This window comes from Leiobunum rupestre, chromosome 9 (genome assembly GCF_980474605.1).
Source record: "Leiobunum rupestre chromosome 9, qqLeiRupe1.1.hap1, whole genome shotgun sequence".
NCBI classification, from domain to species: Eukaryota; Metazoa; Arthropoda; class Arachnida; order Opiliones; family Sclerosomatidae; genus Leiobunum; species Leiobunum rupestre.
The window spans coordinates 56,369,710-56,384,727 of NC_143392.1; the positions used below are offsets into that span (position 1 = coordinate 56,369,710).

Here is a 15,018-nt window from a genome sequence, read left to right on the forward strand (position 1 = left end):
ATGCAAACTCTTCGGTGGTATTACTACACGATCATATCTTGTAGGTATTGTGGATGGCGCTGGTGTTCTAGGCTGGATACTGGGACTCGGCGACGTACTCTGGACTGCATCGAAATTGATCTGTGGCTGCACTGCGCTGTCTCATTCGGATGATAACCATAGGAATCTATATCTGGCTCTAGAAACGGAACCAGATGATATCGATTCCGTCGAATCTATCTATCTGACGTGGCTACGATATAGAACTCAGATGATCTGCTCGCTTGATGACCTGTCCTTCTACCCTTCTGTCTAGGATCCACATTTGGTTATCTACTTTGAGATCAGACATCTCCTTAGTGCCATGACGACGATCGTAATTGTACTTCTGCGTTGCATCAGATCGCTGTTTATTCTGGACTAAAAATTGTCAATGCGAATCTGCTTGTTGCAGAAGGGATGGACTTGTTTGAACCGAAGTCTGATCATTAGAAAATCTGCTGGGCTCCAGCCATTCGAAAGAGGTGTTGATCGGTTCTCCAGAAGTCCTAGGTAGAGATCCTCTAATTTTTTCATAAGGCATTTTATAATATTGACTGCCAATTTGATAAAGCCTTACCTCTGGAAAAGCTTCAGGCTGCACATGATTGAATGTAAGCCAAAGTCCTTCCTTAATTTCCGGAACTCCTTGGATCGTGTTCCTGCTACGTGTGAACAACACACGAAATCCCGTACCTTGCAAAAACGTACTTAGTTTTTTATTTATCACCTTCGCCGTTTTGTCCCGCAGCTGAATAAGTTAAAAAAAACGAGAGTCGTATTCTGATATTAAAAGATACCACTTAGCTTCATAGATAATAATGTCGAATGTCACAATCTGACAGGGTCGTTCAGGAAACTGCTTTGGCATTAATGGTTGATGACGGTTGGAAGCCTCCGCGAGTGATTTCTTTCAAAGCGTATCTACTGGAACAATATATTGTTCTGAAATGTACTAGACATCAGACGAGTACCGCATCAACCGTATTTCAAGTCTCTGCAACCTCGGGATAGAATCGTCTAGCTGCTTGGTCTGCAGGATCGATAGAAGTGGCTTATGATTGGTCTCGAGTATGATACTGATACCCATTATAAAGTCTTTGAATCTTTCACATGTCCTTGTAAGGGATACGTTTTCAATCTGTGTATATCTTATCTCCCCGTCATCTTGTTTCGGTCGGATCAGCTCTTCAATAACGAAATTTTACGTATCAGCGGAAACTGTAACAAATATAAGTCCAAAAAAATTTAATGTAATAGTTACAAAACTGTCAATTCTTTCCGTTGAGCAGATTGCCGTTCTTGTCTAGCGCAGGCAGTCTCTCCCTAAGGTGGCGGTCTAGATCCTCCGCCTTTGAAACCAAAACAATTATATAATTTTGGAAATGAACCACTTCAATAAAGTCAATTATTAAAAACTAAAGTTTGAACTGCAATTTTAATTTTTAAAACTATTATCATGGTTTAAAACTACCGTGTCCACCCCAAAACAATCAGGGTTATTTGAAAAATACACGAACTGGATAATAAAAATAATATTTTCAATTGTACACAAATAAAAAGGGCAAACTCATTAAAGTTCACATAGCAACAATAACTGGAACTTCATAGTTTATTACAAACACTCCCAGTTACGATTTGAAACCTGAAAAAAGGAGCCCAAATTAAACTTGTTGAGGTTTCAGTACAAGAAAGTCATAACTGCGTTAAAGTATAAAAACTCAATTATTACGTTTGATTACTTAAAATAAACATACACCGATAAACAAACAAATGCTGTTTGCTATTTTCGGGTAATTTGAAGATCGTTCCAGCCTTAAAGAAATTTCGTTTTTTCTTTTTAGAAATCAAAATCAGATGAGATTTATTTGGAATATGAATACATCTGAAAATACTGAAATTAAGCACTGTAATCCGATGCTAAAGAATCTTCATGAGGTAAGATGCGAAAAAATTTATTTCTCAGTTGAACCTGTTCTGTGTGTCTGGGCATTGGTGTCGCGACTTAAAGCGTTGATTGTAAAATGGAAAGAGTGTCCCCCTCGAAGAGCTTAGTTTTTAGAAAATAATCTAGTAACGCAATTTTTGCGGCTTTTTTATAATGCTTATATTTTTTATTAGCTATGATATAGCGATGAGCTCAAATGTTTTGGAGGATTAGCAGTTTAAAACGTTTAAACGGTGTTGCCGTTTTGTAACTTTCATACTAATTATAAGTTTTCAAGAAAGTCGGCTTTGGCAGTTTAATCGTTTTCAGAATTTCGAAGTATACGAATAAGGATAGTTTGGAGGTTTGGCGTTTATTGTTTTAGATGGAAACCGATATGTTTTTTTTTTAATTTTGTGTGTTTTGAAAATTTTCGGACTTTTAAAGGATACGTCTTAGCGGTTTTAAAGTTTAAATGTATTTTCTGAGTTTGGGTGTTTTAAGTTTTTATTTTGGTGGTTTATATTTTAAGAATATAAACGCTGAATTATTGATTTGACTTTTGATGCGGTGTTCTCTTTTGATTAGTTTCTATCTTGACATCTTTAGCAATGCTATTCGTCTCTGATCTCTCCATTAACAAAAATACATAAAAGCAGCGTGAATCTTTGATCAAAAATAAAATTTAAGAGTCATTTAATAAGGTTTAGCACTAGTTTAAATTAAAAATTAGAAATGTTTAATAATCTTGGTTATTTTTAACTTAATCTGTTTTAAATATCACAATACTTGAGTCAACGCAAAAGATTAATACACTCGCAGTATAAATTTCCCGAGCGCGGTCAAAAATTCACTGAATGTTAATAAAAATCTTTAAGAATATTTTAAAATAAAAAATTTGTTTGATTTTTTACTACTGAATCTCTAGGAAGGAGTTACATTTCACGGAGTTGATTTGGAAGAGATACCTCCGCAAACATTGATGCTTTACGTATTCTTAAATTTCAGAAATGCCACGTAAATATTTTTGTAAAATTTAAATACTTCTAGTACTAAGTACACGAAGGAGGACATTAAATGACGGATGCATACCTTAAATTCTAGGGAAAATTGAGACTCTTACAATTCAGAGAGGGGTGTGTCTATCCGGTGATTGAGAATTTCATTCTCAATCACCGGATAGACACAAAGAGCTTGGCTCCCGCCGTTCACCCGCGCCTCTCCCGTTCCTCCCCCACCCGCGCCTCTCCTCCCTTGATCACCAGAATTTCTAATCACCAGAATTTCTAATCACCAGAATTTCTATTCACCAGATTCTCCCGTTCACGGGTTGCTTTCCCCCCAACCCCCATTCACTGGATACTTTATCTCTCGTTCACCAGCTCCTTTCCCCCATTGCGTTCACCCCTTCTAATCACCAGTTGCTTTCCCCCATCCCCATTCTCCAGAATTTGTTTTCCTCGCGCAGATATCTGGAGATTAGATTTTTACCCGTTTGCTTATCGCTTCAGAACTCCTTAATTTCTAATCTCTAGGCAATAATAACAAGTTATTTTCAATTTAATTAATTTTTTATTTTATTTTAGAACTTTGTTTACATGTTAGTAGGTACTATCAGATATTCCATTAGATGGTTATCTTGTGCATTACACAATGAAAACAAATTAAAGTAGCTAAGTTTACAGGTTAATTGATTATCTACGAGTAAATTAGTAAAATCTTGTAGTACTTCCGAGGGTGATTTAAAACAGCCAAAATAAGATTTTACTTGATGGTACGAATTAAATTGATCTGGGTACAAAAATAAACCCTCGAAAGGTTTTCCATATAATAATTCGTGAATTTTTTTAAGGTTTTTAACAATAGCTAAGTACATGCATTCGATAACATTTTTATGTTCGTTTAAAAGATTTATTTGAAACCGAATAAAATCAATTTTTTTTTGGAACTCACCGATTTCGCGAGCTCCCAGATCCAGAACATGACCGTAGGCAGAGTTCAATTTGATGTTGTTGGTAGTGGCGACGACGGATACGTTGTTGTCGTGATAGTCGATGATGTTGTGGGTTAGAGACGATGCTCCGGTTTGCGTAGCGGCGAAAAGCTCTCCCCAAAGAGAGAGTAGATTGGTGAAAGCTTCGGAGGTCAGGAACAGAATATTTTCGTTCGATTTTTTGAAGAAGAGAACTTGTAATTTTGATCCGTCGAAACCAAAAGAAATGTAGACTGATCCTCCTAACGTGATTTTTATGTTGATACGTCTTTCTTGGCCCCTGCGTTTGGATACGGTATGCGTCTCGGCTATAGAAAATGAAAATGTTAAGCCTTTGTCCATTGAAATAGTAATAGTATTAATAAAATAATGCTTACCAATAGATCGTTTTTCCATGTTTACGGTAGATGACGAGAGCAAAGCGGATGCACTTCTTTTCAGTTCAGCGTCTCAGAGAGAAATGACGCATGGGAGATTAATCAGTTCCTATCTTGTTGAGATTAATTCATCACGTGATCTAAACTTCAAATAACCCTCAAATTCTATCGGCTCTCTCTCTCTGAGATAACAGTTCTAGACACTCGAAATTAAACCGTCCCGTGCTCGAAACTGCCTCTAATTATTCCCATTGACGTCACATATTAATCCACTTGGAAGAAGAAAAAAAACCCATTGTAGTTTCCTTTCGAGAGCTTGTGATGCAATCATATCCTAGAAAACAATACAATTAATAGAAATTAACATAAAATTAGTATACTTTTAATACCATTTTGTGAGCTACAGTGAAAAAAGTTACAATTTTACGGTAGAAACGTTTTCAAAATACCACAAAATGAACTCAAATAAGAAAATTGTAATTAAAATAATCACTACGGCTATAATTTTAGAAGGTTGTTTCAGGACGGTGATTATGGCAGATGTTTGTACTTCAGTGTCCATATCGGAAATGAAGTTAAATGGAATATTTTGGGTAAATAAGTATAAATTTTAGCATAACCCTAATATATTCTCGAGAACTGAACAAGTTCTTTGGGAATAAGAGATAAGCTTACTATCTTCCCCTAGGCCCTATATAAGGGGGGCGCCTGAACCGGGGGAACGTCACTCTATTGTTGTTCTTTGTGCGTCTAGTACCAGGATTTTTGAAGCGCGCTCTCTCTCTCTCTACGTAAGTTTATTTTGATTTTTTTTATCGTAATTTTTTGAATAAGGTTTAAGTAAATCGGCATTAAAATGAAAGGTGTACAATACCCAGAAATTAATTTAGTTGATACCCCGGAATTGATTGATATAACTGATAACGAGCTCCCGGAAGTACCCATAGTAACTTTACCCGATTCTCCAGAAATGGAAATAATAGATTTAACTGATACCCAAGACCCTACCCTTTCCTTAACTACAGTAACTGATTCGCAATTTGAACGTTTAAAAGAAATGACAATGGTACGAGATTATCTTAGAGAATATCAACTAACCCATCAAATCTGTTCGCCCCCTATCGATAATTTACCTTCACCCCTTTTAAGACCTAGTTCTATTCCACCTGACGAAGTACGTTTTTCGCCCTCGTATACGCCTATGGATGCTCCCTCACCCTTTCTAGAATCAGATGACACATGCCACTCTTTATCTTTGGAAGATAATTTTATCATGTCGTCCCTCAGTACGGACAGCATTCAGCGCTTAGCTGAGAACGTACAAGTTGCCCGACGGGACGCGGAGGAACTTGCAGCCGCAGCCGCAAGGGCAGCCGAAATGTTCGAGGAAGCTAAAGCGTTGTTAGCTGCTCGTACGGCTAGTAGTAGTAGGCCACCTCATAATATTTCCCCTCAGCGTAATAATGACCCTATAGCGGTCGCAGGCCCCTCACGAGCTCCGCAGTATTCACCTCCATCATCTCAGACTGCTGAGAAAAACGCGAACCCCGAGAACGCAAATTTGGCTGCCCCCACTTCGTCTCCTCCTCCTCCTCCTCAAGTTGGAGGTGGGTTGGTTGACGTTCCAATAACGCCTCCGTCCTTTCCTAATTTACCAGGTTCTGTTAAAATATTGAATAATAATATCCAAAATTTCCCAATTTTTGGACTAATGGGACGGACTTTAAATGTCCGGTTAGAAAATAATATAGAAAATGGTATTTATATATTGATGGAAACCCTATTAGAGGACTGTTTGCCTTCAGATATGGTTTCGGTTTCATTCGTGAACGTCACTAACCCCGGTTTTCAAATTAACGTCAGTTTCCGGCGTCGGGACCAATTAGACTTGCAATGGTTGATGACGTATATCGATGAAAAAAGCTATAGATCCGAGAACGATGGTAGTTTTTTTGAAGGAATAGTTACGGTTACGTTTAATCGAGTCAGATTACCGCAAGGAGGAATTAGATCAGTTGGGTTAGGGATTTCCCTTGAAAAAGAGTTTTCTTTTTATAAACATTGCACGATAACGATAAATAACCAGGATAAAATTTGTTTAGCACGCGCTCTTGTAGTAGCCATAGCTCATAGAGAATACATGGAAAATAAAAATGATGGAGAACTTAAAAGAAAATATACTACTATAAGACAGTGTAGAGGAAAAAATATTGAAATGCTATTACAGACCCGCGAAGCTAGGACCCTTTTGGCTTATTCTGCATTAACAGACGAAGAATGCGCGGGTCCGGACGCTTTAACTCGGTTCCAAGAAATCTTGCCCGAATACAGTATTATCGTTTTTCGATTACGCGATCCCGTACCCTTAGTTATTTTCGGCGACGTCAAAGAAGAGAGGGAACTAGAAGGGCCTCTCCGCAAACGTCTTTATCTTCTAAATATTGACACACATTTCAACGTAATTACTAACCCTAAACCCCTTTTCGCGTTTAATTACTTTTGCGAAAAATGTTTAGTAGGTTTTAATCATCTCAGTGAGCATAAATGCATTCTTTTCTGTCACGCTTGTTGTAGAAAACAAGATTGCTGGAAGGAGGTAGATAAAATAACTTGCCAAACATGTTTAAGAGTTTTCCCTAATCAAAATTGTTACGATTACCATTTATCAGGACCCGAGCCCTTATGTAATAAAATTTACGTTTGTAATCTTTGCGGAAAATTTATCAGTATGTTTAAGCGTAAGGCAGTACACGTTTGTGGAGAGACCTATTGTCTTTCGTGTAGTGAGTTTAGCCCCGCAGGTCATCTATGTTACATGCAACCTTTAAAGACCGTCCGTAAAGATTCTGCCGATAAAACTACTCGTTCTCGAATAAATAGCAATAATAAACGGGTCCACGACTCCGACAATGAAGAATCACCACTGACCAAGAGAAGTACTCCAAAAACGGAAGTCTTTGTTTTTTATGACTTGGAATGTAAACAAACAAATCGTACTGACGCCAATGCTTTGATTCACGAACCAATTTTATGCGTTTCGCAAAAAGCGTGTAAATTCTGTTTCGAAGAAAAAGATAGTCAGTACGCATGCGCTAAATGCGGTAGTGGTCCTAGGGAGAAAATATTTCTCTCAAAAGACCCCGTCGGCGACTTTCTAGAGTATCTTCGTACGCTTAACAGAGTGGCTGATAAGATAATATGTATTGCCCATAACGCTAAAGGTTACGACGCGCAATTTATAGTACGTAAAATGATCGATTTAAAGTGGACCCCTAAAGTCTTGACAGACGGGACCAAATTCATGTATGTACAGTATAAAAAATTAAAATTCTTAGATTCCTTAAATTTTATGCCCTTTGCCCTTTCTCAATTCGTTTCCACATTTGGTTTAGATAATAATTTAAATAAGGGACATTTCCCGCATTTACTGTTTAATACCGTAGACCATGAATTTGATCCAGCCCGTTCGAACGAAACCAATTACGTACTACATAATGACATGCCTCCGATGGACGCGTACGACCCTAATCGTTTAAGCGGTAAGGCCTACGATGAATTCATCCAGTGGTATAACGATTCCCGGTCCGAAGCTTGCGGAAATTCGGACCCCAACTTTAATTATTTTGATTATAAAAGAGATTTAATCCAGTACTGTCGCCAGGACGTAAACATTCTTTTGCAAGGCTGTTTATCATATCGTTCTATTTTCATGGATAAATTCGAAATAGACCCGTTCTTAACTGCGATAACGATTGCGGGAGTATGCAGTTTTATCTTTAGGAAACACTTTTTACAGTCCGATACGATTGGTGTAGTGCCCCCTTTCGGCTATCGTATGAACTGCAACCAGAGTTTTGTAGCGATCGAATGGCTTGAATGGATGTCTCACTTACGAGGGAAGGAAATTCAGTCTGCTTTTAATGGATTTGAACCTAGAATTCTTAACATTAACGTGGACGGACTTCTCGATAACGAAGTGTTTCAATATCACGGATGTTATTTTCACGGGTGTAAAAAGTGTTTTCCTATCAATAGAAACTTAGCGTTATACGGCGACCACACTCAGACCCATAATTCGCGATACGCGTCAACCATTGCTACCACTAACCGCTTGAAACAATTGGGATACACTGTCCATGAAAAATGGGGATGTACCTTCAAAGCTGAGCGGAGTACTAACCCTGCCATCAACGCATATCTTTCTACCGAAAATTTAAAATTAAAAATTAAAGAACCAATCCGACCCCGCGAAGCCTTTTTCGGAGGACGTACGTCAGCCTTGAAATTACATCACAAGTGTAAAGAGGGGGAGGAAATTAAATACATTGATATTTGTTCACTCTATCCGTGGTGTAACAAGTATTGCAAGTTACCCGTGGGACACCCTAAAATACATGTAAAAGCTCCTTTCCCTGACATTTCTACCGTAAACGGATTAATAAAAGCCACAATGTTACCGCCTCAAGCTCTCTACCATCCCGTTTTACCCCAAAGAATAGGATCGAAACTAGTGTTTGCCAACTGCCAAAAATGTAGTGAGTCTCGAAACCAGCAGGATTGTCCCCACGAAGACTCAGAGCGACAAATAACAGGTACTTGGGTTGCAGACGAGGTACAGTTGGCAATCGAAATGGGTTACAAGGTAATTTCTATTCACGAAATTTGGGAATACGAGGTAGTAAAATACGACCCGATATCGAAAGAGGGCGGTCTTTTCTCCGAGTACGTCAACGCGTTTCTTAAACTCAAACAGGAATCCAGCGGCTTACCCGCGGGAATAGAGACCGATGAAGAGATTAAGAAATACGTTGACGAATATTACGAAAAGGAAGGAGTAAAACTTGATCCTACCAATATTAAAAAGAACCCTGGTCTTCGTACCATCGCGAAGCTTTGTCTTAACTCTTTTTGGGGTCGTTTTGGTTTAAACCCTCGCAAAGACCAATCGGCTATTATTAGCGATCCCAAAAAGTTTTTCGATTTATTCTTAGACCCAGACATAGAAGTTAAATCGGTTATTCCCTTAAGTCAAACGCATTGCGTGATCAAGTGGGCGTTTTTGAAAGATATTGATCTTGTTTACCCAAACACGAACGTAGTAATTGCTGCCTATACGACCGCAATGGCTAGGATCAAGTTATACTCTTATTTAAGGAGATTAGGCCAGCTTACGTATTATTATGATACGGATAGTTGCATTTATCTAAAAGAACGAGATGGAATAGAGATTTATACGGGCAACTATCTCGGAGACATGACCGATGAGTTGGCAAAGTACGGAAAAGGCTCGTACATCCAAGAATTGGCAACAGGTGGCGCAAAAAATTACGCCTTTAAAGTACTGAACCCTACGACCGGTAAAGTATCCTACGAAATGAAAGTCAAAGGGTTCCGTATAAATCAAGGCATTAAAGATTTGGTTAATATGGACACGCTTAAAAGATTAATAGGTGTTGACAGAGAAACGAACGAGCCAGTAACCGTACCCCAGCCGAGGCAGATTTTGCGTCTACCCGATCATACGGTCGTTTCCGTCGACCGTACTAAAATCTATAGACCCGTCGTAGACAAGGTACGGTTACTGGACGACTTCACTACGGTACCCTACGGCTATAAAGCGAATCTAATTGGTACTGAGGACGGGGACGTAGAGCCCTCCAATCGCTAATTCTCGTTTAAAATTAGTCTCACCACTCTAAAGTGAATATAGGTTTCAGTCTTACGACTCTAAAGTAAATATAGTCTTGCGACTCTAATGTGAATATCAAACCTATACGGGGTAAGGGACGCAATAGGTTATTCGATTATATTTTTCCTCCGCTGAAGACCCCCATAAATTTAACCGAATTTTAATTTACATTTTCATTTGTACGCTAGTACTCGAAGGGAGATAACCATGCAATTTATTCATCCGTTTAATTGCGTAACGGCAGGCCCGAGTCAGAGTGGTAAAAGCTATTTAATTGAATCTATAATTAATCACGAAGAGGAAATGTTTGTTCCGGGTTTCAAAGAAATACATTGGTATTACGGAGAATGGCAAGCTCTATACGATAAAATGAAGCACAGGGTAGTTTTTAAAGAAGGATTGCCTGTTTTATCTGATTATGACGGAAAAGATCCTATATTATTAGTTATCGACGACCAGATGAGCGAGAGTAAAGGTCAAATTGGTGATTTATTCGTGAAAGGCACCCATCACCGTTCTCTAAGCGTTATTTTTATTACACAGAACTTATTCCATCAATCAAAAGATAGCAGATCCATATCCCTGAATTCGCATTACATAATTTTATTGAAAAGTCCCCGAGACCGTCAGCAAGTGGCTTATCTCGCTAGACAAATGTTCCCTGATAAGTGGCGTTTTGTAGTTGACGCTTACGAAGACGCGACTTCGAGACCTCACGGTTACCTAGTATTCAATTTAACTCAAACTTGTCCCGAAGATCAAAGAGTCTTGACTAATATTTTACCGGGAGAAACGTGCTACGGTTATCTCCCTAAATAAATAAATAGAACTTACATTTCGTAACTTCAATCAGTTATGAATCATGTCTCGTAGAGTACGTATCGAGAGAGACGCTCTCCGATATCTCGGTCGTTGCAAACCCGTTCAAAGAAAAGCCATTTTAGCTAAAGCCGACAAATCCCTCATAGACGCTATCAGTGAATGTATTCATAACACTTTAATTGGTAACGTAAAACTATCAAATACCCAAAAAACCAGGTTATCTCGTCATAAAAATACCCTTCGAAAACTAGCTAGTAAGCGGGTAGCTTGGAAAAGTAAAAAGAAATTGTTAGTTCAGTCTGGGGGCGGATTTTTCTCGTTTCTTCTACCCGTCGTTTCAACCCTTCTTGGTTCTATATTTGGTAGTAAACAATGAAACACGCCAGAAAAATGATTCTCGTCCCTAGCGGCGTTTTAAAGCCAGACCCGTTCCCGCACCCCCTCGCTCTGACAGTCTCTGAATTAGACGTTAAGATGGACCAAATATTAAATATGAAAGATTTAGACGACGCCTCGAAATGGATTTTATACGAACAAGCTTTAATGACACACGGAAATCTACGTAAGCAAGCATCGGCTCCTAAAGAAATCGAAATTGCCCCCGCATTCGACTCGCTAAGTAGGGACTGGATAGACGATTTGCCTTTGATATATTACCAAAAAGCGCAAAGCATGGTGGATCAGTTGGAAACTGTACCCGAAAGAATACGGTGGGATGAAAACGGGGAGCTCGTAATAAACTGTCGACCTATTAAAGGTTCCAATATTAGCGAAATTACCAAAGCGTATTTAAATCCTAAAACCCACCCAAAACCTATCGGATATTTCGCGTTTATTTCCAATTTAACCCAATTTAACTCTTCACCGGCAATCCAAGGCTTTCCCTCCCCGCTAGCTCCGAGAACCCGACAACGACGTTCTCCCGTTAAGCGCGAGTATCCGGTTCCTCAAAGTGGGCGTGCGCGCAGGACAGATAAGCCCCGTCCCACTCGTAGCCTTAACCGAGATCACTCCTCCTCCACGTCTGACTCTTCTCTTCACTCTTATAAACAAACAAGGAGTCGCGCGCAAAAGTCTAAAGTATGGGCGAAGCTATTTTAGAAAAAATATATTTTAACCCGAAGCATCCGGCTTCTTTCGGAGGCGTTGAAAGGTTATTCCAGTCCGTAAAGTCTCACGGCTTAAGTAGGGAAACTGTAGAAAAATGGTTAAGAGGAATCGACGCTTTTACGATGCATAGGCCGAAATATAAAAAGTTTCAACGAAATAAAATAGTAATTAGTAATATAAGGGAACAATACCAGGCTGATATTAACGATATGCGCTCGTTAGAGGCAGATAATGACGGATACAAATACATTTTAACAATTATAGACTGTTTTAGTAGAAAAGCGTGGGGGTTACCTCTTAAAACTAAATCGGGGAAAGAGGTTTTGAAAAATATAAAAATTGTTTTTAAAGACGGAATTCCATATAAATTTCAATCGGACAAGGGCACGGAATTTAGGAATAAAGAAGTACAAGGATATTTCAAAAAGAATAAAGTTAAATTTTTTAGTACCGAAAATGACGAAATAAAAGCCTCTATCGTAGAAAGGTTTAATAGAACGTTAAAAACAAAAATGTATAGATATTTTACCCATCACTCCACAAATAGATATTTGGAAGTCTTACAGGACTTGGTCGAAGCGTACAATTCCTCTTATCATAGCTCAATTAAAATGGCCCCTAATGACGTTTCGGAAAATAACGTATTACGTGTGTACAATAATATCTACTCTAAATATTATGCCGAGAAACTGAAAATGAAACCGCAATTCCAAGTAGGGGATTTGGTTAGAATAAATACAACTAAAATGATATTTCAAAAGGGTTTCGAAGCTAATTATACCGAAGAAATATTTAAAGTCGTAGCTATAGTTAAAAGACATCCCCCCGTTTATAAAATAAAAGACTTGGCAGAAACCGATATAAAAGGAACGTTCTATTTTCGAGAGCTTCAAAAGGTCAGTGCGCCTCGTTCGTTCAAGTTAAACAAGATTTTACGTCAGAGAACTAAAAACGGAGTAAAACAATTGTACGTTAGTTGGCTAGGATATCCTCCATCGTTTAATAGTTGGGTTAATCAAGATGACGTCTGGGATTTACATAACTCTTCCTAGTAATACTAGAGATAAGAATAAGAATAATTCAGAAAATACTCTAGCCTCGTATTCTACAACGTTGGCCAAACCCATTAGTTTACGCGGAGATTGGGAAATTGCTCTGGTAGAAATTATTTATCCTTTATCTTTTTATAACGTAAGCGAGCCAATGGGATGTGGAATAGAAATTAAGGAATTACTATCGAAACCTCCAGCCCACATAGTAGATTACAAATATACCTACGACTTCCGCGAGATACCTCAGGGCTACTACAAAAATCCTCATGAACTTTTGACAGTACTTAATGAAAGTATTAAAAGTTTGAACCTTGATTTAAAGGAAAGCGCTAATTCAGAGTTCGATAATGATTCATTAGGAAAATTTGAATATAGTTTAGAAAGTGGACACGTACAATACACTTCCTATAGTAAACATTATTATCAACTCGAGTTAACGCCAAAGTTGAGGAAAATTTTAGGATTTAGAGATAATGTTACTGATATTTCACCTAAGGTAGCATTCAGATCAGATTCCCCTATGCAATTAAACTTATTCATCCCCGATCTTATGTTCGTGTATTCCGATTTGGTAGGAAATGAAATGGTTGGGGATACATTAGCCCCCCTTTTGCGAACAATTGTTGTAGACCAAAACGCCCCCAATGGATCAACCGTTTCAAAAACTTTCGATTCTCCGCATTACCTTAAACTGAGTAGAAATTATTTTGACTGTATCGACATTAATATAAGAACTAGTTTAGGTGAATTCGTGCCATTTCAGTTTGGTTCAGTCACGTGTAAAGTACATTTACGACGAGCTCAGTAAAAAAAAAAAAAAAAGAATGGCTTATCAGTACGTTGATAGAAATTGTCCCTACATGCAATATTATTTAAATCAGGCGGGGGGAGGAGTAGATTTACCTTATTTCTCTGGGTTTGCGGGACAAAAAGGACACGGAATTGGTAGCTTTTTTTCAGGGCTAGCTAGGTTTGTATTCCCATTCCTAAAACAGTCTGCCAAATACGTGGGAAAAAGGGCTCTTTCTACAGGAAAGAAAGTACTCGGAGACGTCTTGCAAGGTCAGGACTTAAAAACGTCAGCCAATAAACGAATGACAGAAACTGTGGACGAAATGGCAGCGCAAGAAGGTTCGGGTCGTCGCAAGAGAAGAAAAACTACTAAGAAACCATTGAAGAAAAAGAAAAAGAGTTCAGTTAAACGCCGCAAGTTCACGCGTACGGTTCGCGATATTTTTGCTCTCTAAAAAAAAAAATGGAAGTACTTAAAAGCGAATTAAATATTTTCAACGAACTACCAACTCAACTCAGCGTTGAAAAAGGTCAAACGGTATGGTGTAAGCCAATTTCATCTATCGACAGCAGTTCTATCATCGAATTCGTGGTACCGGGTACGGGAGACTCTTACACAGATTTGGCAATGACAATGATATATTGTAAAGTAAAAATCGTCAAAACCAACGGTGACAACTTGGATGCTGGGTCTAACGTTTCGCTCGTGAACAATTCTCTGCATTCGCTATTCAAACAATGCGAAGTGAAACTCAATGATACGACGGTTTCACCATCGGCCTCAAATTACCCCTATAGGGCCTATATCGAAACCTTGCTCAACTTTGGGTACGATGCAAAAAACACTCACCTTGCGACATCTGGATGGTACGATGACACGGCTGGAAGTATGGATCTGATAACAAACGCCGGATTCATAAAACGTCAGGTTCTAGCTGCTGAATCAAAAGAAATTGAACTTTACGGGAACATTTTTTGTGACATTTTTAATTTCAACAAATATTTAATTAATGGCGTACAACTTAAGGTTTCACTCACTAGAAATAGCGATAATTTTACCCTTTTTAGCGACACTGTCGACGCGTATAAAGTCGAATTTATAGACGCTGCTCTAATTGTACGTAAAGTTAAAATTATGCCTAAAATTTTATTAGCCCATCAGCAAGGATTATTACGTAGCAATGCCAAATATCCCTTTACTCGTACTGAAATTAAAGTTAAAACATTAGCTAGTTCTA

At 38.4% G+C, this 15,018-nt stretch overlaps 1 protein-coding gene across 1 annotated transcript; it reads right to left on the reverse strand.

Annotated features, from left to right (window-relative positions):
- Nucleotides 1-409: 409 nt before the first annotated feature.
- LOC149931576 (uncharacterized) lies at nt 410-14,816 on the reverse strand. The gene is made up of 4 exons (XM_090157993.1): nt 14,631-14,816; nt 4,316-4,649; nt 3,558-4,246; nt 410-769 (listed from the first exon to the last, which is right to left on the reverse strand). Exons 2-4 carry the CDS (start codon nt 4,332-4,334, stop codon nt 410-412), a joined length of 1,068 nt encoding a protein of 355 aa, XP_090014119.1. The 5' UTR covers nt 4,335-4,649; nt 14,631-14,816.
- Between the last annotated feature and the right edge of the window lie 202 nt (nt 14,817-15,018).